Here is a 25,163-nt window from a genome sequence, read left to right on the forward strand (position 1 = left end):
CCACTAACAACTAATAATTAACCCATTGTCTGGACAGACAGCCCAGATAGCTGAAGTGTGTGCCCAGGACAGAGTGCTTGAACCTTAATTGGATATAAGCACGGAAATAAGTTGAAATGAAATGAAATGATGGATTGCTGTCATTGTTTTTGGTCGCGCTAATGATTATTAGTAGTTAATTATTGGTAAAATACTTGCTTGGACTACTACTACTAATATATTGTGGAAACAAATATAAACAAAAACACATTGGATATATGAACACCAATATTATAAATATTTAAAAAGTATTTAATATGTAATTTTAGTCGTTATATAGTCATCTTACAATGCTAAGAAAATCAGGAAAATCTCTTTAGAAAGGTTTCATCTATAGATCCAAATCTATATTAAACAAGCTCGGAAGCATCTTAGAATGCCAAGAAACCCGGGAAGGTCTTTTTAGAAACATTTCATCTATAAACCCAAATCTGTATTAAACCGGCGCCGTCGATATAAATAGGAGTGGGCGGAGCTTAAATCCAAAATGTTTGAAAGTTTGACAGTTTGAAGACACAGCTTTATTGGGGGTACATTTTTAATATTTATGGAACAATTAGAACATATTATAACTCCAAATTTGATCCGCTTGTAGATAAATGTAAGAGAAATAAAGAATGCTTTTAATTTCTATACAAAGCTATTGTAATTAGAGGTAAACTGGAACTTATAACTCCGAAGCGTAGAATTGAATAGTCGTATATGGACATGTGACGTAGCTTGTTTATGTCACATGACAACCATGAGTAACAAGGCGCACGTGGAACGGGCCACGTGGAATAATAGTATTTTTGCCCCTCACTTGCAAGGTAGCAAACGTGTTATTTGCAAAATACGTTTAATAATAATGCCTTTACAGGTGTCTACTCACCGTTTATTGCCACTTATGCCCCATATACGATATACCATCGGGGTTTGGGGTATAATGACCTGACCAACGACAGAACACAGTGCGGCATCATTTCTCTCAGTGTCCAGACATTTTCCTGGGTGGTACCTCTATCTAAAGATCGCATTTTGCTCTGTTGATATCGGGCATCAAGCTATGCGCCTCGGCGAGACAACATTTTCCAGAATTTTTTTATAACGTTCACTTTTCCGTAAACCAGCATACGAATATGGGGTGCGGCGCCATTTCCTAACCAATTCTGTCTATCGGACGTGACACATGGCACACAAAAACAAGATGAACATTCATCGTCAGTAGGTGTGCTGTGTTGTCTGGCCGAGGTTCTGCCATGTCCATCACTTTGTTCGAGAATTCTCTGCGACCCTTACCGAGAGCCAGAACAGGTATTTTTAGCAATCCGGTCTGGTGCTGTCAACCGGTGCGCGTCCGACGCTTCTTCAAAGTGAGCACTACTTTCGTCCTCACAAACTGACCATTCATTTTTTATAACATCATTGTCTAAATCAAAATCGCTAAAGCGACAGAATGCCAATAGAGCTTCCGCTTGATCCTTGGTTATTTTAAAAAATATTCCCTTTTTTTCACTCATGATTTGTCAGCAAACGTTGGCGCACTTTTGATGGAAACTGAGTCATAAAACAATAGCCCCGATAATTTAATTACCAGGAATGTGCGACATTCCGCTGTAAAGGAGACAAAGCTACTAAAACTCTCTTCCGTTATCTTATATTCTGACTCGAATAATGTGAGTTCAGTGTCGCAATAAAAACAAATATATGCATGTATATATATTACGTTTAATTTCACTGTGCATTATTTAAATAAAATAATATTGTCGTTTTTCTCATATGTATCTTGTTAGTAGATAAGAAAATTCGCCCTTTAGAAAAATGGACTAAACTAAATATTAACACCAACCTGTATTTGTGGCGCCTTTTTTAAAATAATCAACACGTTTCTTCAATGTGAACATATTCCGAATTAGAAGCTTGCTTATTTAAAGATGGAAAATGCAGCGTATAAAAGACGAAAACAGACAAGAATTCGGAAGAAAGAAAAGAAAGTCAGATGAGGGTGATGAGATGCGAATAAGAAATAAACGAAGAAAATTAAAAGACGTTCCTCTGGTGACAGGAAATATTCGATTCTATGCCCAATCTAATGATGACAAAACTTTGCTCTTCAACAAAATAGATCGCGCAAAACTATTATTGGATGACAGGGTTTCAAATACAAGCAACAGCACAATTCTACACGAGGTTTTTGATTTTTATCTTCAACAACATGCATTGCCACCAAGCAACACCGATGCAGATGATTTGGGAACCGCTCACAAATTTTCAACATATTTACCATGTCCGAAGGAACAGAGTACAGAAAAGATGTTACATTACTGAATCGGCAATACAAAATCTTTGTGTCGGATTACAGGTGCATGCCCATGAATGTTCGAAACACATGGAAATTGAAACCATAGAATACTCAGGGCACACAGGAAAAATTTCGTTGCACTGTGAGAATCAACACAGCATGAAAGTGGACACATCACCTCGTTTGCCGGGTGGATCATTCCTCGCAAATTTTCGCATCTTGCATGCACTTTTTGTGTCTGGTTTGCGATATTCACAGTATGAACGTTTTGTCACATCTGCAGGATTTGGTCAGTTATCAGAGACTTTTGTCAGTAGATTTTTAGATTTATACTGCTGCAAAACAAATAACATCGCTGATCAATCTATTAAAGATGCTGTTGACGAAGAAACGGCTATCACAACACTTCAATGTTCTGATATTAATTCTGACTTCAAAGGAATTACGATATTGACAGACGCAAGGCATGGGTGGCGAAAAAATGCACGGCATTCTGACGTGGTTGCCATTGGATTTGAAACAAAAAAGGTCATAGGACTGGCAGTCGTCTCCAAAGATGACGATCCAGTAAGCCAAAGACATGAGACATTCGGTGTAAAGAAATTATACGACCACTTTGATAAATGTGGAATCAATGTCAACATCCACGGACACGACCGAAATGTCACCATAAATAAATACTTGTCAGAAAACCGTGTTGGTGTTACTAACGCAAATGACACATGGCATGCAACAAAGGGAATTAGTAAAGAAATGAAAAAAGTCTGCACTGGCCCTGTTAAGTTCCATGCTGTGAAATGGCACGGTGAATTGTCTGACAAAGCGGCATCGGTGAAAACGCATTGTTATTACGCCATGAAATATTGTGGTGGATCGTCAGAAAAACTGAGAAGTCTTCTTGACAATATAGTTTTACATTATCAAAATATACACGATAACTGTTTGCCTGAATCAAGATGCAAAACTGATAAAAACTACGAGCCCAGCAAAATCATATTGCGAGACCCGATCGCCATCAAACTTTTCGATTGCGCAATCAAGCGACTTGTCATATACAAAACACCGGAAGACTACGTCACATGTGTCGATACACACTATGTGGAATCATTCAACAATGCTTGTTTGGTATACCATGACAAACGCATTTCCTTCTCTGACAAGGAATATAAACGAAGAAGTAACCTAGCCATCTTAGACTGGAATGAAAACATTGGTCGCGATTTTACCTCGGTGACATTTTATGAAGATCCGCGTTGTCCACGCAGAACAGTTGGTAAAAAAAATCTAAAACCGAAGACTCGCAACTTTGCACGAGATATTTGGGATTCTGTTGTAGATCATATTTATTTCTAATCTAAATGATAAAAAAACAACAACCCGGGAATGTGGTTCTTCATTCTAACGTTGCGTGAGTACAGCTTTCTTTCTCTGAGGCCACGTGTATTTGTTTAATTATAACTCATAGACTGACCTTGTCGCTAGACTTAGATCACGTGATCATTATCTCTGGCTTGAAGCTCCGCCCATTTTATTGTCGGTAGGACCCACCGCAAGCGCGGGTTTAAACAAGCTCATAGGTAAATTTTTGAAAAGGTAAAATTTGTATTTCAATGGTGTTAGAATGACATATTAGCCTAACTTGGTTTTATAACAATATTCATATTGTCTCAGTTTCATGACTGTTTCCCGATATCAGACATCACTGACCAAAGGGAAGGCCATATTTATTTAATGGAACATCAGCATATTTTCGAGAGAGAGAGAGATAGAGAGAGAGAGAGAGAGAGAGAGAGAGAGAGAGAGAGAGAGAGAGAGAGAGAGAGAGAGAGAGAGAGAGAGAGAGAGAGAGTGGGAGGGAGGGAGAGAGAGAGAGAGGGGGAGGGAGGAGGGATGAAGAGAAAGAGAGTGGGAGGGAGGAGAGAGGGAGAGAGAGAGGGCGGATAGAGGGAGAGAGAAACCGAGGGGGTGATACTATGCCTTTAATCTACTCGCCAGTAATAGACCTAAAACCTTTAGAGTGTAGGCCTAACAAAGGCCCGTACGTAGGTAGGTAGGTAAATCTGATTTAACGGTAACCGTTTACATCAAATTAAGGTACAAACACGCACGCTGTACATATGAACTCTGACAAAGACTGGTACTTTGTATCGAAAATGAAAAGGGGTGGGGGAGTTAAAGGCGGGCTATGGACAAAGAAAACCTGGATGAATTTTTAACACGTCAAAAACATTTTGTTTTTAAATTGACTGCTTAGCCGAACAATTTAGATAATTTGGAGCATTTTTGAAGGACAATTCAAAAATGGAACTAATAAAGACGAGATTATCGTAATATTTTAAATCGGTGTTAAATATTAATCTTTGTCCGTCTTAGGTGGATTAAGCAGTGCCTCTGTAATCAGATTAAAATTGTTTCTACAGCCAAAGTCTTCATGTCAGATCTTAAATTAAAATTTCCGAACACTTTTTTTTTGTATATAAAAGTGTGAGATAATCATGTATGTATGTATATATGTATGTATGTATGTATGTATGTATGTATGCCCACAAATGACTGTCAGGTCAGATGTCGGGAATTAACGTGCTTATATCAATTTAGTGTTCAAGCACGCTCGTTGCGAGCACGATTTCTGACCAGGGCCAGAAACTGTGCTCACAACGAGAGGGGTGGGGGGAGAGTTAGTGGGGGGGAAAAAAAAATTAAAATTAAAAACGTTTATACAAATGATTAGATAAAAATACTAATTAATGGTTAAATAAACTTTATTTACAAGGAAGTTAAAAAGTGTTTATACAAAGGGTTGAAAAGGGTTTCTACAAATGATTACGTAAAAAGTAGAATATTGACAATAAAATATGTCTGGTTAATCTGGTATTTATGTCGGAGGAGAGTAGACGGGAAGGTCTGACCCAATTTAAATTCATTTCCCTAGGCCGTCCCATCCACCACCTTCACCATAATGGAAAAGTTAAGAATTGGAAAGTGGAGATTGATGAATGGTATCTCCATATTAACCATAACATGAACCCGCATAAAACTATGTGATTGGTGCTGTGACTTAACTTAAGTCAAAAGAGCTATCACCTAACTTTTAACATCCATTTAAAACAATGAGGAGGATAAAATAAAAAAAAGGAAAAAAAAAAGGTAAATAATAAAATAACAATAAAACAATAATAATAAGAAAATAAAATAAGAAAAAAAAAATATAAACAAAAAAGAATTTATATGAACATGTCATAGTAGTACATTAAAAGCTGTTAATGTAAGTAGAAAGGGAAAAGGTGGATTATATTTTAGTGTCCAGTCGTATAAAAGTAAAGTAAAATTGTGGGCAATATTAATGTTAAACCCCCTCTGGAATCCCAATAAAGATACCAATCCATACGAGATGTATTAAAATACCTAAAATAATTTTGTCATGGATATGGACCCCGGAAGTCCTCAAAAGAAAAATAGTCATGGGCCCCTCTCAAAACAGTCCAGTGATTAACACTGTATACGATGAGGAGAGAGGTTAGAGAAAAAACACCCCACCCACACACACACACATTGGTGGTAAGGGGCTCAACAGGCGAGGTAAGGGGACCAATGCGAACAGTTAATTTTCAATATACATAGTTTAGATTTTAATCCCTGTATCTGAAACATATTTTAATAAGGCTTTAAAAATAATATGACTGTTAACTTTACCAGGATCTAAACGATTAATAGGATTTTCTCTAAAGCTTCACGGTGTTCTCGATAAAGGTCGCATTTGAATAAATAGTGACCAACATTTTCCATTCCCAGTCTGGAGCTCCACGCGGTAAGACGTGTTTGTTTCGGTTGTGCACACTGCACGTGCTTTCGTGTGCTCGACTTGGGGGTCCTTCATTTCGTTGTTTTTGTCAGCGAAATGAAGTTTTCTACTGGGATGTATGCGGCCATTGGAACTGATTGAACGCTGGAACGCTTCTCGTTTCGACAGTCTGCACCACCAGGTTGGATTCTTTTTCAGCGAGATTCCTCGCCTCCACGTTTTTCTCCGTCTGACTATGTTGACTTGTTTTTTCGTGACTCGTATGACGGCCATTCTGCAGAACGCCACGGTTGTTCGCGTTTAGTCTCTACATGTCCGAGCCTGTCCTAGCAGCACTGGAAGTTTGACCGCCCCACTCTAAGAAGAAATAGGAAGCGGGGTCGGCCCCTACTACTCTTTTTCTAGACTTTGCATTGTTTTATAGTGATACCATCTCGTATCCTCCGGAGTCGGGCCCGTCCGCACCACTATACCAACCCATGACGACTGGACTATACCCTAGTCTGATACTCTACTCGTTCAGACGAATCCGGCTTCTCAAGATCTGTATTTCAGCACAGCACTACACCTTCAACGTCTATTGACTGTCAATCTAGGGGTTTTCTTGACGGGATGCAACCCATCTCGTCCCTTTAAGCTGTGCACCCAAACGGCCTTAACGAGGCCACTCGCGTGGACATATCGATCGGACTTTAAACGTTTAGATCTGCGTTCAAAATTTTATGTCGAAATTACTTCTTTTTTGTAATATTATTAAATAGTCCGATCCTCTCTTCTTTCTCTTATTTAATTTTGGACTGTCCTTCTAAAATGCTCCAAATTATATAAATATTCGGCCGAGCAGTCAATTCTTTTTTTATTTTTGGCTTGTAACCTTTTTCTTTTTTTTCTTTAATCTATTAACATTTTTACTAATTGCTATTTTCAAAATTCTGCCCATTTTCACCCCCCCCCCCCCCCCCCCCCCCGCTCCATCCCGAGTCAGGCCACCGATCTTATCGGAGGTCGGACTCGGGATGGGCGTGTTCGAAACCCTAGTGGTATATGGGCACGTTAAACTAGTTATCATCATCATCACCAACATTTTCAACAACATGGCATTTATCACATTTATCAGATTTAGTTAATCCCAACATATGCATAGTGTCCTTTAGACCCACCGATTGTCCCACTCTAAGTCTAGTTAAAGTACCAGTATTTTTAACATTATTTAAGATAGGACCAATTGTATGAACTTCAGGTTTAAGAGCATAATGCCAGGGCCTTGTTTTATGATCCCAGTCATTTTGCCATAGCTGAAAAATAGAAGGTTTAGTTATGGAAAAGAGTTCAGTAACCCCTAACTTTACCAAAGGGGATATTTTAATTTCTAGTAGGGATTGTTTGGGCAAACGGTCCGCAGCTTCGTTTCCCGGGATTCTAACATGATCTGGTACCCATTCTAATACAACATTGAATCCCAGTTTGGTCAAATCGGTAATAAGTATAAGTATAGCGTTAGTAAGATCTTGTCTTGCATTTTTACCACTTTTTAAAGCCCGAAGACTACTAAGACTGTCTGTAAATATTGCATAATTACCAGGTGTATTTGATTTGATCCAAACTAGGGCTTGCTGGATGGCAGCTATTTGAGAATTACCATCACCATTAACCACAAAGGCCATTCCGGTATTGCCCGACGTGGGATCTTTCTATCCATCTGTATATATATGAGTGTAATTATTATAATTATCATAGCGGGATGCCTGGAAAATTGGTACTTTGGCAATTAACATTGACTATGGGAGTCTCCAATATACCAGCCTCATCGGCGATTTTTAGGGTTTAAATTGTCTGGAATAAGTTGTGAGACAAGACTGTCGGGTGTAAGACTTTTTTCTGTTTAACCAATGTTTATGTCTTCTAATTTCAAGAGGAAGTACTCCTAATTCGGTATATAAACTGTCTATAGGGGTGTATTTAGGAACTTTGGCAATAATTCTAAGTGCTTGGTTTTGGATCATATCCAACCTTTGTAATAGGGGTCTGGGAGCACAACAAAAGGCTTGTGCCCCATATTGCAGTCTAGATAAGATGTGGGCATTATAAATTTTAAGCAAGGTTTTGCGGTCGGAACCGCAATCGGTCACAGAAAACACTTTTAAAATATTAATAAAATTATTAGATTTAGAAATTATTTCAGTAATAAGGGACTTAAATCTAAGATTATAGTCAAATGTAATACCGAGGAATTTTATTTGATTGACTTGGGCAATAACCGTCCCATTTAGATTTAAGTTTAATTTTTCCCGGGAAGGAACTAGTTTATTATGAAAGAGTATACAAACAGGTTTTTTGAAGGAGATTTTGACCCCCCATTGATCTGTCCAAGACTGTAAATTATTAATATCCTTTTGGATAAAATGTTTAAGTGTGCTAACCATGCGACCAGCTCTCCAAAAGGCCGTATCATCGGCAAAAAGGCCTAGGTTAAGGGACTTTTAGTTTTGTTTGTTTCCACATTATCAAGCATATAAGAACTCCGATCATTAATGAAAATACTAAAAATGGTGGGGACAATAACTGAGCCTTGTGGAATGCCGTTATCCAAGGATAGTTCTTGGGGAAAATATCCATTAACATTAACTCTAAACGACCTATTGTGAATAAATTTTTCAATAAAATTAAACATTTGTCCTCGAATTCCTAATTTATAGAGTTTAAGCAATATGCCATGTCGCCATGTCATGTCATACGCCTTTTCTATATCAACGAAGACACCAACCACCTTGTTCCCTTTGGCAAAAGCCTGATTTAAATGGGTTTGGAGTGAGACAATCACGCGAATTATCATATTTATAGAGGTGTGATATTCCCATGTGACATTACTAGCTTGTAATTCTCGTATCTTTGATGACGATACCAGCCAATGAAAAACGTGGGAAGAGCAGTCCTTACTGCAGCCAGGTGTGATAATCACAGTCACGCAAATCTTTTGGCTAAAACAACAGAGCAATGATTGGGAAGATTGGTGTATTTCAAATAGAAGCAAATGGCTGTGTTTATATTCTCAAGTGTATAGGACAAAGTTTGAATAAAACTATTACACGTATAGCAATGTATGCACTGTAGTTATTTCACATATATAAAAAAAAAAAACGTAAAGCCACTTTGAGAAAGAGACTAGCAGACATAACAGTTTTAAATGTTCTAAAAGTATGGAAAAAAACTAACACATCTACCACAAGCTGGCGTGTTCCATCGCAGACGTAATACTTGTATGCAGACAACCCCAGACGAATGTTGTCTAAACGCCAGACAGAAGATGGCAAGGGAAGCTTCGTTCTCTGGATTCCACGCCCAGTATTATTAAAAGTATTATTTACATTACTAGGGTTCAAATTTAAATTGTTTAGGGGCACAGCAAGTGTTGTCTTCATGTTAATAAAAATAATTGGGCACGGAGGCAAGTTGGAGAGACACGTAGCCAAACTTATTTTTCTACATAAAATATTATATGCTGTATATTAAACGTGTTTCTGGTATTTCTAATATGTGTACTAGGTTAAATTTCATTTTATTTACTAAAATATAGTTTTTTTCATACGTACGAAATTATTTAAGACACAATCCAATTTAGCCTTGTTAAAAATATTAAGCCGACCAGAAATACATTGAATATACAGACACTAATATTCTAAACAAGAAAATATGTTTAATATGTAAGTTTAATCGTAAACATATTTTTAGTAGGAAACATCTTACAATGTAGCAAACTCAGGGATGTCCCTTTAAAATGTATTCAACGAGTGAAAGCGAGATAAATGGTATCTAACGGACACGGATATATTAATATATTTCTTACATATCCTCAAAAACCAGGTTTTAAGCAAATTTTAACATCTTTTTCAACTAAAAGTTATTTACAGCCGTTGCACTTGTAGCTCACTTACACGTCACAGACACATGATTGTCAGGTCAACTATACGTCACAGTCTAATCGATTTCCATCGCGCTGGGTTTTTTTTATTGGACGTGTGGCATGATCAGCCAGTCGTATGTCTTGAAATTGTTAACACACGTGCATGGATTAACAAGTATGTGTAATCATAAATAACACGTGTTCTCACCAACGGGTGTGTAAGAAAATGCTCTCATCCTATGTCATCTAGATTGGAGATTACCACTAATTTAAATCGAAAAATGTTCTATATGGGACACTGATTTGGGCCGGGAAAATTGAGTCCGATAAAGGCGATTGATTCTACGACCCATCCTACTTCAGGCGAGAGCTTAACCGCAGAGCTATATCCCACCCACTCAGTGCTTGAATACCTCTAATAGGGTGATGTAATAAAATGCTTTGTTATATAACATTTAGTGAAATATCTTAAAATATCTGTGAAATAAAAGTGTTATCAGTCACTCAGTGCTTCAATACCTCTAATAGGGTGATGTAATAAAATGCTATATGTCATCTAGATTAGAGATTACTAGTAACTTAAATCGAAGATTTCTCTACCTGCGGACCGAACATGATTGTGGACAGCTATCGATTCCTCGTGTAATTATGGATATCTCTTTGAAAGTAACATCCATTGATTCCTTGGATGTGAATTGCATGACCAACAAAGACAACTTCTTTTATGTTCCCTTGACAAGTTCGAACCGATCAATATCAAATTACTATTAACTTTTATTTCAGTGACAATACAAATAATATTCTTAATTGATTTATATCTGATTTTTTAATATTAATTAATAATGATAAAAAACCCCACTAATAAACTATTCCTTTCCTTTAACCACTTTAATTACATTACTGATTGAGAGTTTGTCTTGCTTTTGTTTTTCGTAACAAGTGCAATTGCCAATAAGTTAAATACGGATATGAATATGCAATACAATGTTTCTAATTCAGTTTGAAGCTGCAAAGACATTTAGTCCACATGCATCGATTTTGTATTGTAAGATTTTCAAAAGTAAATGAATTATGGCTGGAGTGGAGCTATATGTACAGTGTCTAGTATATATACTCAAAGGCAAAAGTTATTGTGATATGGATTGTTTAGAGTAATAAATTTGTCAATGGATTTGTGGATGTAAACCAGAGAAAATGTGCATGAAACAGCTCAAAGAAATGCAACCAAGCACTTGTCGCAGCGATATTTTTCGTGCTGGGATGTCGTTAAACATTCATTCATTCATTCATTGTTGCAGCGATTGCATTTTGTGCAAGAAACATGCAATATGCGGGAGAAATGCTGTCCAGTGTTCACCATAAAAGGCCAGACATTCAGTCAGAAATGATTGCCACTCTGTGCAGCCTTCAGAAGTCCAGAAGTCAGAAAAACACCATTAGTAAACTGTTTGATGCAATTTCTTCATGCCACGCCTCAGTGAAAATGACAGATGGCGAGTCATAGGGATGCTTGAATCTGGGACTTCGCAGCGTGACGTCGCACGTCAATTCAACGTCCACAGAAACACCATATGGCACTTATGGCAACCATATCAACAAAACAACCAGGTCAGGCACCGACCCTAGCGGCCGACCACCCATGACAACCACTCGCCAAGACACATGGATCCGAACCACGCATCTGCGAAACAGGTTCCAGCCAGCAACCCTCACAGCCCGTACCATCCCTTTCTCCAGGCAGTCAATGAGACGACGGTGCCAGGCCTGTATCAATGCTCAAGGTGGACACACTCGCTACTGACTGTGTGAACTTCGCTCTCGACCCCTCTAGTGATGTGGCTCATTTGCCCTTTTCATGGACTATTGCTCGTTTCCATACCTTCGAACATTTCTCTTTCCATGTTATAACGTTTCATACATGGCAGTAAAAACTTATCATCAATTATCTTTGTCTTTTGTGTGTCACAATAACCTTTGCCTTTTAGTATAAATTTAATATTAAAGCATTTAGAATAGATCATCGACTTTTATTTTCTTGCTTTGACGCACCTAATCAATTTAGATCTTATTTAAAATCCAGGTGATATTCCAACGCACGTTTGGTGAAATATGTATCTTGTGGAGTTGCAATCGAACGCGACTGTCGAATTCCCATGTATGAGAATGCATGCACGTGTAACGCAACAAACATTTAATGTCGTCTGCATCTTATTTTCAAACTGATTGGGCAAATGCCTTTGTTCATTAAACTATATCAGCCCGACAGCGACTGCAAATAATAGAACGTTCAGATGTTTTATGAGTTACAATGGCAATGAACGATATATATGTTGATGGTGAAAAGATACGACTTCAGTAAAACTAATTATGTTCGTGTTTTAAATGCACAAAATATATAGGATGCAAGAAAGTTAATTGCAGCTTTAAGAAGAAAGGTCCTCAGTTGGCATAAACATTCATGAACGCAATCACGACTTTCCCAAATATCCTTTTGACTCTGCCTTGTATAGAAATAAGGTTTTGATTATGGAAAAGGTTATGTCGTTCAGATTTAGTATAAAAGTGAAGTTACAGGTCTGACAGTGGGCGGGTGGGGGGGGGGGGGGGGGGGGGGGTGTCAAATCTAGTTACAATTTTCTAGTTGCTGAACGAACATTCAACTTTATTTTCGTGCTTATATCCAATTAAGGTTCAAACACGCTGTCCTGGACACACACCTCAGTTATCTGGGCTGTCTGTCTAGCACAGTGGTTTAGTTGTTAGTTGGTTAGTGAGAGAGAATAGGGTGTAGTGGCCTTACACCTACCCACTGAGCCCTTAAGAACTCGCTCTGAGTTTGAGCCGGTGCCGGGCTGCGAACCCTGTGCCTACCAGCCTGTAGTCCGATGGCTTAACCACTGCGCCACCGAGGAACAGGTGGTCTGACTCCTGGGACCATTGCTTATAAAACATTTTAGAGTCCAGACTCAGTCTCTAATGATATGACGCACATACAATTTGTATGCCGATGTCATGACGTTACTGTCTCAGACTCTATTAGAGTCTTGAGTCTAGACTCTAAAAGTTTTATAAGTTAAATAAAGCCAGGTGTCTATCTTTAATACAACAATAAATATTAATGTGCTTCTATGTTGAGGATTCCCTTAATTACAGAGACTCTCATGTTAACAGTATGCGGATATCGTCTATGCGGTGGGCGTTTCACAAATGTACTCATGTCTTTCATCACAGTTATGGTCCCACCATTCCACTTTCTGATTACAAAGTTGAATTCGCAGACAGTCTCCATCTTGGTTAGGCTGGCTGGATTCCCAGTGTTGGTACGTCATCAACGTCTCATCTGTAAACCTCCACTCACCCTCGACGTCACCGTCGGCACCGTCTATCCACGGCTGCGAGGACGTTGACATTACCTTTTCTGAAATATAACGACAAGTGATGGGTAATGTGGTGTCACTTGGATAAACTGTAATCGGCTGCAAATGAAGAATCAGGTTTTAAATTTTATGTTCTTTGTTTTCTTTTCTTACTTTCTTTCTTTCTTGTTGTTTTTTTCGGGGGCAGGGTTGAGTTTTTCTGTTTTTCAAAGTATATTATTTGTTATATTACTCGCTGAAAATTAATCAAATTATTGATTAAAATGAAATTTTTAAAAAGGTGAAACAAGTAAATGTTATTCGTCTTAAGTCCAAATCTGATTAAAATTAGCTCTACTGGTCTACCAGTAGATCTAAGAACATTGCGTGGACTTCCCCATGTCCATGTGACATTTCATCTATTAGACATTTTATAGCGTTATTCGGGAGCATACAAATTCTCAAAATATTGGGTGAGACTATTTATGCTAAAAGAAAAATCAAATTACTGGCATGATTTTGGAAGTAAAGTTTTGATTGGTCGAATGAAAGGTGAACTGGACATGAGCTCCAACGTGCTGCTGTTAGATCCACAGGTAATAGTAATTAACCAGTGGATCTAATTTTAAGTCCTTTCTTTGTTTGTTTTTCTAACTGCAAAACATGTTTACCATTTGCAATACTTAAGTCTACTGACTAACGCTCCACATCTTATATTAATATAGCAATCCGCTATTTATAACAATATATACTATGTCTATTTATGCTCCAAAGTGGTACTCGGTTTATAACCTGCAAGCATTTATTAAAAGTGTCAAAGTTCAAATTTTAAAAACTTCAGTGCTATGGAATTTCGTATTTTAGTTAACAAACCTTGGTACAGCTGAGCAACGTAGTCTTGTTTTTTCTGCGAGTCGATTCGAATTAGGAATCCGCCATCGTTTTGGCAAGCAGCCATCGCGTCATCATGATTCATTTTATCCAGCCCAACTCTGTAACACATACGGGGGTCGCTGGAGAATTTGTATCCTTTCTCCGTTGGACACGGATCTGAAACCAATTAAGCATAGTAACACATTGATTTGCAACACAAACGGGGGTCGCTGGAGAATCTGTATTCTTTCTCTAATAATACATTGATCTGTAATATAATCTGTATCTTTCCTCTGTTGAACTAATACATTGATCTGTGACCCACAACTCATGACAGAAATGTATGCACTAGGTTTGACCGCTTGAGCTGGTTGTTAGGCCTAACATATCGTTCACGTCCACCGATGGGTGATGCCCCACTGAAGCCCTAACGGGGTGCATTTAATTGAGTCCCACCGTATGCATGGATCAGTGGGGTTTTTTGTTTTGTTTTGTTTTATTTTGTTTTGTTGGCGGTTTTTTGTAGTTTTTTTGTTAAACTACTATACACTCTAAACATATATTTGTGTGTGAGGACTATGGTGCATTTCGTTTTGCGTACCTGTATTTTGTGTGTGGATTGTGATGTACTTCGTTTTGTATACTTATATTTTCTGTGTGTAGATTGTGATGTACTTGTTTTTGTGTACCTGTATTTTGTGTGTGTGGATTGTGATGTACTTTGTTTTGTGTACCTGTATTTTGTGTGCGTGAATTGTGATGTACTTCGTTTTGTGTACCTGTATTTTGTGTGCGTAGATTGTGATGTACTTCGTTTTGTGTACCTGCATTTTGTGTGTGTGGATTGTGATGTACTTCGTTTTGTGTACCTGTATTTTGTGTAGGAGGATTGTGATGTACTTTGTTTTGTGTACCTGCATATTATTTTAAGTAATATAACTGTTCACTGTACAAACACAACTTTTATATCTATTTATGTAGGCATCGGATTGTAATATAATGCAATGGATATGCATACTATTAATTTAATTTTCTATATATATATATTTATATCCATGTATGTATTGATGTATGAATATCTATATATTGTATGTATGTCGAGGTTGACTGTTACATACATAGATATTAACGCACTGCATGTACGTATGTATGTTTGTATGTATGTAAGTACGTATGTGTGTATGTATGTATGTAGGTATGCGTATATGTATGTGTGCATATGTATGTATGCATATGTGTATATATGCTTGTTACTACTTACCTGGAATGCACAACAACATACAACACTGATCAATAGCTTACTTTCAATTGTCTTATTCCTATAGCACTGTTATAATGTTCGCTGACTTTTCTCCGCGCCCGTTCTTCTGATCCATTTTAAATGTCTGGGAGAGGGTCATTGTGATATATAATGCCTTTAACGTTAACCCCAATTTGTTTTCTTATTACTTTCACTATTTACTGATTCTTTCCTTTTTGACAAAATCTATATTCCTTTGTTTTGGTAATGTTCATGTACATTCTCTCTATCATTCTTGGCATTAATAATACCTCATCTCTTTAATTTAACCTACTGTCTTCAAGCAAGGTATATGTACACATCCTATTTAAAATACCTATTACTACGTGTATGCGTACATTGTGTATTCTATCTGAAAGCTGTAACAATTTAAATATGGATATGCCATGGCTTGTTTTCAAATAATCACCCTAACTGTCAGGGACTCGGGGATCCGATAAAGAGAAAAGATATATTAAATTGTTTAAAATGCAAGACCATTAGCATTTATTGTTTACAAGATACGCACTTCACAACAGCATTAGAACCGTACATACAACCTCAATGGGGATACAAATGTTATTTTAGCTCTTATGCATCACATTTTAGAGGAGTAGCAGTAATGTTTAATAATAACTTTGAATACAAGCTACACAAAACTTAGGACATTTTATTATATTAGATATAACAATAGAAGGAGAAAAAAATACGATTGCAAATCTCTGTCAAAAAAGAAACGCATAGACGAAATATTCATGGAATTATCTCTTTAATACAAAGTGGCATAATTTCGTTATTTATGATCGTATCACAGTCAAATTTGACATGAGTATGTAACAATGTTCTTGATATGGACTGACGGCAGTGGAGACGTTTTCATCACCATACAGCGTCGCACGAGGGCGCTGAAATCAGTACCATGTGTGGCCACCAGCAGCAGCAATCACTGCGCGACATCTCCTTGGCATAAACTGAATTAGTTTCTGAATCCTAGCCCGTGGAATCCTAGCCCATTTTTTCCTGCAGTGCATGTGACAGTCGCGGAAGCGTCTGAGGCTCCGGGTCAAGCTGGCGTACACGTCTGTCCAGTTCGTACCATAGATGTTCAATGGGGTTGAGATCTGGCGATCTTGATGCCCATGGCAGCACATTAATGTTCTCATTCTGTAGGAAATCCATTGTTACACGTGTCGTATGCGGTCTGGCATTTTCCTGCTGAAAGAGTTTTCTCTGTCGATCCAAACCGGGAAGCGTGTGATGGCGAATAATTTCATTCCGGTAGCGTAAACCTGTCAGGTTGCCTTATACGAACACAAGTTCACTTCTGCCGGTGTATGAGATGGCTCACCACATCATGACACTCCCTCCACCGAATCTGTCAATTTGGGCGACGCAGTTGTTGGCAAAACGTTCATTGCGGTGTCTGTAAACACGTTGTCGCCCATCACGTCGCTGTAGAAGGAAACGTTACTCGTCGCTGAACCATACTAGCCGCCAGTTTCCCAAGTTCCACCCCTGTATATTCGTGCACCAAGCGAACACGTAAATGCCGATGTTGACTTCGAAGTCGGTTTGGTTTGTGTAGACACCCTTCTCAAACCAGGTATGTGTCCAGCAGTGTTCGTTGCTGTGGCAGTTTCGTGACCTGTCCCAGAGACGTGAAATGGTGCTCTGGTGGACGTTCGTGTGGCGTGCGACTGCTGACTGCGATTCATCTAACTAGAGGCGACCTATTGTAATGTTTCGATTCGGCAGGCTTAGTCTTGGCATCTTGTAACTTGTCTACGTCGAAATGGAAATGAGGCATCATTGCGAGCATTGCAGCGTTAAATACCCATCACTACCCCAATCTTTTTCCCGAGTTTCACGTGCATTCGCCAAAATCTGGACATTTCACACTGATATCCTGCAATTGTCGCACAACGTGCGTTAAATTTCTTTTAGGGTGCATTTGGGCACGCTGTCCCATTCCAGGAACATTAACAAACATGGTCATTCAGCAACATTGTACACCAAAAAAAACTATATTTTGTAAAATCAAACACTTTTCTTCTTTCCCTATCACCTAAGCGGTTTTTTTTTTGACAGAGTATATATGGACCAAATAGGGATAACCCTATTTTTTTCCAAATATATTAAACTATATTGAAGATTTTGATAATATTAAATATATAATCTGCGGCGATTTTTATTTAGTACTAAATCAAGATTTAGACACCAATAACTATAAACATATTAACCACCCAATAGCTCAAAACGATATTATCGAAAATATGGAATTGTTTGATTCAAAAGATCCATTCAGGGAATTATATCCAAGCCATCGAAGATATACTTGGAGAAAAGGAACTCCACGAAAACAAGCTAAACTAGACTTTTTCCTTGTTTCAAATAATCTAATGCATACCGCTGAAAAGATAACGGTTGAAAATAGCTATCGTTCAGATCATGCTGGAGTGGTATTAAGTTTAAAGCTCAATAAAATTTTAAAAAGGATGTGGACTATGGAAATTTAATAATTCTATGTTAGCAAATAAAGAGTATGTTAAAACGGTAAAGGGAATAATCGACCAAATTAAATATCAGTATGCAGTCCCAATATATAATAAAGAAAATTTACAACTAATTCCAACAGATGAAATTCAGTTTATAATAAATAATCAACTCTTTATTATACATTACTTATGGAAATAAGCGGTAAAACGATATCATTTTCCGCTTTTCAAAAGAAAACTAAGAATGAATTAGAAATAAAGCTTTGCATAGAAATTAAAAATCTAGAGGAAAATTAAAACAACAAAATGGATGAAACTGAGGCAAAAAAGAATGAATTTCTAGAATTACGAAAAGAAAAAAGAAAGGTAAATATATCAGATCAAAGGCACAATTAATAGAAGGTGAAAAACCATCAAAATAGTTTTGCCAGTTAGAATCTAAAAATTGAGGCAAACAAGAATGAACTTGTAGAATTACAAAATGAAATATAAATATATCAGATCAAAGGCAAAATTGATAAAAGAAGGTGAAAAACTATCAAATATTTAGAATCTAGAAATTATTATAGTAAACTAATATCAAAAGTATGATAGATAATGGAGAAGAAATTAATGAACATGAACAAATTTTAAAGGAAACCAAATGTTTTTATCAAAAACTTTTCTCTGCGCCCTCTGGGCAAAATCATGACGTGATTAGAAAAATACGTAATTTAAAATTCAATACATTATGCAACGACGACGCAAACTGTTTAGAAGGCGAAAATAACATATTCGTAAGTATTAACATATTTAAAAGGTATGAAAAAATGGGAAAAAAAAACCCAGGTTCGGATGGCTTTTCGACTGAATTCTGTAAATATTTCTGGATAGATCTGAGACATTTCATAGTTCACGCGATCTATTAACTATAGGCTTATTATGTTAAGATATGTCTAAACGTCCAAAGTTTGGTATAATTACATGTATCCCAAAAGCAAATAAAATAAAATAATATCTTACAAATTGGAGGCCCTTAACACTATTAAACTGTATAAAATTTACAAAATGGCATCAGGTTGTATCGCTAACAGAATAAAGCACATATTAGATATAATGATAGATAAAGACCAACAAAACTGGTTTCTTAAAAGGAAGATACACTGGAGAAAATATAAGACTAATATATGATATTATGCAGCATACCGAAAGGCACTTTCCCGCTTACTGTTACTATTAGACTTTGAAAAAGGTTTTGATTCTATATCATGGTCATTCATATATTAAGTACTTGATATTATTACTTTTAAATCATTTATTAAAAACTGGATTAAAACGTTTTATAACAAATATTTTTCTAGCGTAATACAAAATGGATTCTTATCCGAACCAATTCTGTTAGAAAGGGATGCCGGCAGGGTGACCCGTTGTCTCCTGTCACGGGGATCCTATAATACCCGTAACTGAATGAAACACGGTTATCAAAATATCTCTCCTAACTGTATATCTATTAGATCTCTCTGTCACGGGTGGTTAAACCCTAGTATGGCTCGTCTAGGTATGATCAGAGATACAATCTCATATAAAGTATATATTATTATAGCACGTTTAGTTCACTAGAAAACACAACACAAACACAATACACTTTGGAATCTGTATTAACCTACGCTGACAATTGTACTGCCGCAGTAGTTAATTAATAACAACAATAATAACAACCCAGAACTGATCACTTAATTAGTTAATCTCTAGGTGTCTAGTTTACACAATATCCTAATCACTTCACCGTGACACAACACCCACACGTGTCATAACTGAGAAACGCTAACACACACACCGCCTGGGGGTACATCGCGGCACCGAATCTTATCATGTGGATTTCCACCACGACCACGCCGGCATATTTTTCTCTTTGAAGACCAGACTTACTGACGCCGATCGTCGCCAATCACGGTCGTCGAAACCGCACTCGCAGAGGTATTACGTAACTACTGGCCACATGGCCTCCACACCTGCACTAAGTGCATATTGGAATGTACGGTCGCGCGAAGGTATTACGTAACAAAGTGTCCACCTGGGCTTAAGTGCTTATTGGACTGCACACGGCCCTCTAACACAATTAATATCGCCACAGGCGAAAACAAAATTACGAGCATGTTCCGTCACACCCCCCCACCTGAAAAAGGATATTTCCTCTACTCTAGGAATAGGGAAATATACTACATTAAAACAAAAGGTGCGTTAACCGACGCATACGGGCATTTATAACACATGTAATAATAAGGTGACTACCAGTAATCACACTGAGTCTCTGAGTCCCTGGTATACAAATAAAATATATAAAAACAAAACAGAAATCAAGAATGTCAACACATTATCATAACGTTCAACTTCGGGACAGGGCATCAGCGATTACATTGGATGTGCCCTTGATATGTTCAATGGTAATTGGGAATTCTTGCAGAAGAAGACTCCATCTCAAAACTCTCTGGTTGGTGGCTTTCATTCTGTGAATGAAGGTAAGCGGATTATGATCAGTAAAGACCACCACTTGATGCACTGCCGATTTCACGTAGATCTGAAAATGCTTCAGAGCTTGTACCATGGCCAAAGCTTCCTTCTCTATAGTGGAATAGTTCACCTGGTGTTTGTCAAACGTTTTCGAGAAGAAACTTACAGGATGGTACAGTCCATTTTCGTCTTCCTGGAACAGCACAGCTCCAGCTCCCACGTCACTAGCATCCACAGCTAGCTTGAACGGCATTCGGTAGTCTGGCGCTGCCATCACGTGAGACGAGTAGCGCATCTGCTTGAGACGGTTCAATGACTTCTCGCATTCTTCTGACCACTGGAACTTCGTGTCCTTCTTTTTCAGTGTCGCACGTTTTCCAGGTTTTCTCCGATAGGCATGCTGTCGAATCGGTGTAGCGTTGGGTTCCAAGTGCACATGCTGGCTTAAGGTGTTGGTAACCGTTGGAAGGTCCTGACAAATGGAAACATTGTCTTGTTTCAACGTAGTCAACTTTGCTCGCTGGGGGCTCAAGTCTGCTAGAATCTGGCCGTTGGCCAACTTGATCTCCGCAGTCTTGACGTCATCACAGGAAATTGAGTGTCTCTCAATTTGGACAGGTAGTACTGGAACTATCGGCAGTCTGTCAAAATAACCTTTTAGCAAATTGATGCGACAATACCTACTTTTCCTAACCCTATCAGGAGTGTTTATCACATACCCTGTCTCATTAACCCGTTTGTGCACAACATAGGGCCCGAAATACCTGTTCTGCAATGAACCCCGTTTAATGGGAAGGTACAACAGCACCTTATCCCCTGGTTTAAATTCCCGACTCCTAGCCTTCCTATCAAACACTGATTTTATTTTGCTCTGAGCATGGCTCAGTTGCTTCCTATCCTTTCTATCTCTAACTCTCTTATTCATTAATACTCTCTCAGTTAACAAGGTAGTGCTAGCTGCCAACAATTTTGGATCACCCCCTGCTCTAGAATTAACTCTTGTCTATTACAAGGTAAATCCCCTCTATCAAACACAACTGGTTCAATTCCCCTCTGCGGGAGATCAACAGGTTCCACCACATTTAATTCCTCAGTTGACTTATCTACCATTTTACTGATAACCTCATCCACTCCAATTTCATGGCTCACACACGTATCAGACAAATCACAAATATCCTCTGGGTCCCGTGCTAACCTACTGGTCATAGCCCTAGTCATTACACACGCAGGATATCTAGTCTCATCAACCTCACACTCTTCTATGGGTAAAGGGCTGTCTTTAATTAACAACTGGTCACATTTCGGCTGACAACACTGACTAGTCAAATCATTACCCAACAAAACTCCTATGTTTTCAAGTCCTTCACAACACCCATAACGACTGGTCCCGTCACAAACTTTGAACACAAGAAAACCTTATGTAACCTGACAACCATTTTTTCTCCAGTAACTGGGGTTAAAGCCAAACTACGTCCTGTATCTTAATTCTTAATACCAGCTAAACACTCTTGCGTTATCAGCGACTGACTACAGCCGGTGTCTCGATAGATTGATATTGCCTTAGGACTAAATTCTTGTTTCACATCACAAACCATACTAGTGGACACATACGGGTTTACTTTCTCTGCCATGGGACTAACCATTAACTCTCTCGCTAACGGAGCTGACCTCACTAAACCGACCACTTGCGCATTATCGCGTTTCCTTTTAAAACAGTCCCCGACAAGATGGTTATCCTTTTTACAGTAACTGCAATGTGGACGAAAAGTTCGTGCATTGGCTGATAATGCAGGTTTATCCTTACTTTGCCCACCAGGTGCATTCCTTGCCTGACTAGCTGACCAACTAGATGACTCTCCCCGATAGTTACTTTCCCGGGAAAAACCTGGCTGAAATTTCTTCTTATCACCCTGTTGTATAGAGCTACCCTGTACTGCCTGAGCTTTGTGTATTAACACGTAATCATCTGCCACTATGCCTGCCTCCTCTATCTTTTTGACATCACGATCCTCTAAATGAATACGTAAGCTAACTGGTAATCCATTTTTAATGTCCTGTAAGATCAACAACTCCCGTAACTCGGTATATGACTCTACCTGATGAGACACCACCCATTTATCAAACATCCCTGCCTTCTTAGCCACAAACTCACTATAAGACTGACCCTGCGTTTTTCTCAACTCGCTATACCGTAAACGATAATCCTCAGGTCGTAATTCATAAGCCCTCAACACTGCCGCCTTAACTAGGTCGTACTGACTTGCTCGCTCATCACTCATAGAATTATAAGCTACACTAGCCTTCCCCTTAAACTTAGACACGGCTAACAATGTCCACTTAGACTGCGGCCAATTTAGCTGCTTAGCGGTCCGTTCAAAAAGTTGGAAGAACATATCTACCTCCTGGTCATCAAATACAGGCACTGATCTATAAGCCTCCGACATGTTAAAACCATTTTTCCTGCTTCTTCGTCTAACTTCTTCAGTATTCAACTTTAACTCATGTTCCACTTTTAATTTTTCTAACTGGAATTCTCTATCCCTATCTCTCTCTTCTCTCTCTCTCTCTCTCATCTCTCTCTCTCTCTCTCTCTCTCTCTCTCTCTTCTCTCTCTCTCTCTCTCTCTCTCTCTCTCTCTCTCTCTCTTCCTCTTCTCTCTCTCTCTCTCTCTCTCTCTTCTCTCTCTCTCTCTCTCTCTCTCTCTCTCTCTCTCTCTCTATCTCTCTCTTCTCTCTCTCTATCTAATGCACGTTCTTCTCTTTCGTACTCAAGCTTTTTAAAAGCTAATTGTTGTTCCACACTTAACTCATTTATCTCTATCTCTGGAACAATCTCACTGTCTTCCATAACAGGACTATCACCAAAACCTTCCTGGATAATAATTGTCCTTATATCTCCAAAGGTTTTAGCTGATGTTAAATCAATTTCTCGCTCATCCGCGATTTCAACTAATTCGGCCTTACGTGCTCGCTGAATCTCCACTACACTGAGCGTAGGCCTATCCAGCAAATTCTTATCCATGTTTAGATATGACACACTTATTATTAATTAATTTTCTAGTGAACAACGTTGCTACTTCTAGTTATTTGTAAAAATAATTTATAAAGCCCCCATTTACAAACAATACTTTTTTAAATATGCATGTCCAGTTTCAGATCCCGGACGAGTCCCCAATTTTCTACTCCTGTCACGGGGATTCTATAATACCCGTAACTGAATAAAACACGATTGTCCAAATATCTCTCCTAACTGTATATCTATTAGATCTCTCTGTAACGGGCGGTTATACCCTAATGTGGCTCGTCTAGGTATGATCAGAGATAAGATCTTATATAAAGTATATATTATTATAGCACGTTTAGTTCACTAGAAAACACAACAAAAACACAATACACTTTGGAATCTGTATTAACCTACGCTGACAAATGTACTGCCGCAGTAGTTAATTAATAACAACAATAATAACAACCCAGAACTGATCACTTAATTAGTTAATCTCTAGGTGTCTAGTTTACACAATACGCTAATCACTTCACCGTGACACAACACCCACACGTGTGATAATTGAGAAACGTTAACAGACACACGTGCGATAACTGAGGAACGCTTCCAGGGGAACTTAATTAATAAAGGAATTACAACACTATTCCTAACTGGATAATGTTTAATTAACCCTAACTACTCATTCAATAACCTTGTAATACAGAATAAATACTGGTACCTATCACAATAAAGACAATAACCTACAGTTTACCTAGGTCCTCTAGGACGACTGGCTAAGCTTTATATATATATATATATCAGAACGGTGAGCCTACAGAATACTGCGTCAGATGACCGGCAGCACCGTCTAAATAATATTGGTATAATACAGTATTAAAATATTTAAAGTCACATCAATCACATCAAGGTTATACACAGAGCAGAAAATATATATTTACCAAAGTCCCGTCTTAACTAATATAGATCGTTCAGTGGACGACGTCCGTGCCCCTGGATACTTCCAAATGTTTCTCCTCGATATCTCTAAAACCCTAGCTATTTATTATAAACTCGAATATCGCCTGGGGGTACATCGCGGCACCGAATCTTATCATGTGGATTTCCACCACGACCACGCCGGCATATTTTTCTCTTTGAAGACCAGACTTACTGACGCCGATCGTCGCCAATCACGGTCGTCGAAACCGCACTCGCAGAGGTATTACGTAACTACTGGCCACATGGCCTCCACACCTGCACTAAGTGCATATTGGAATGTACGGTCGCGCGAAGGTATTACGTAACAAAGTGTCCACCTGGGCTTAAGTGCTTATTGGACTGCACACGGCCCTCTAACACAATTAATATCGCCACAGGCGAGAGAAATGTTCTTGAAAACCTCTAAATGCACTATTTTGTTTAAATTTGTTCTGGCAGAATAACCTGAAAAAGTATAAAACGTGATCTAATAACTCAAGGCTATAAAAATAAGGACTCCAAATCGTTACAATGTAAGTAACTTCATGATCCCTCTAAAAAAACAAACTCGTGGATACGAGAGTGTTTTGTGGGTTTTAATTTTTAGTCTGTTACAAACGTATCACAAATGAATTAATAATAATATGGAGATTATTTCATAACGGGGAAAAGCCAACCAACTTCCAA

The 25,163-nt window shown here is 38.2% G+C and overlaps 1 protein-coding gene across 1 annotated transcript in view; it reads right to left on the reverse strand.

Moving 5' to 3' along the window:
* Nucleotides 1-13,208: 13,208 nt before the first annotated feature.
* The window catches only part of LOC121369854 (lectin BRA-3-like), an 18,745-nt gene continuing 6,790 nt past the window's right edge, over nt 13,209-25,163 (reverse strand). The window contains exons 3-4 of the mRNA XM_041494930.1: nt 14,253-14,429; nt 13,209-13,441 (exon numbers count right to left, since the gene is read on the reverse strand). Coding sequence (XP_041350864.1) covers nt 13,209-13,441; nt 14,253-14,429 — 410 coding nt within the window. The remainder of the gene's footprint in view (nt 13,442-14,252; nt 14,430-25,163) is intronic.

Source organism: Gigantopelta aegis, chromosome 4 (assembly GCF_016097555.1).
Source record: "Gigantopelta aegis isolate Gae_Host chromosome 4, Gae_host_genome, whole genome shotgun sequence".
Taxonomy (NCBI): domain Eukaryota; kingdom Metazoa; phylum Mollusca; class Gastropoda; order Neomphalida; family Peltospiridae; genus Gigantopelta; species Gigantopelta aegis.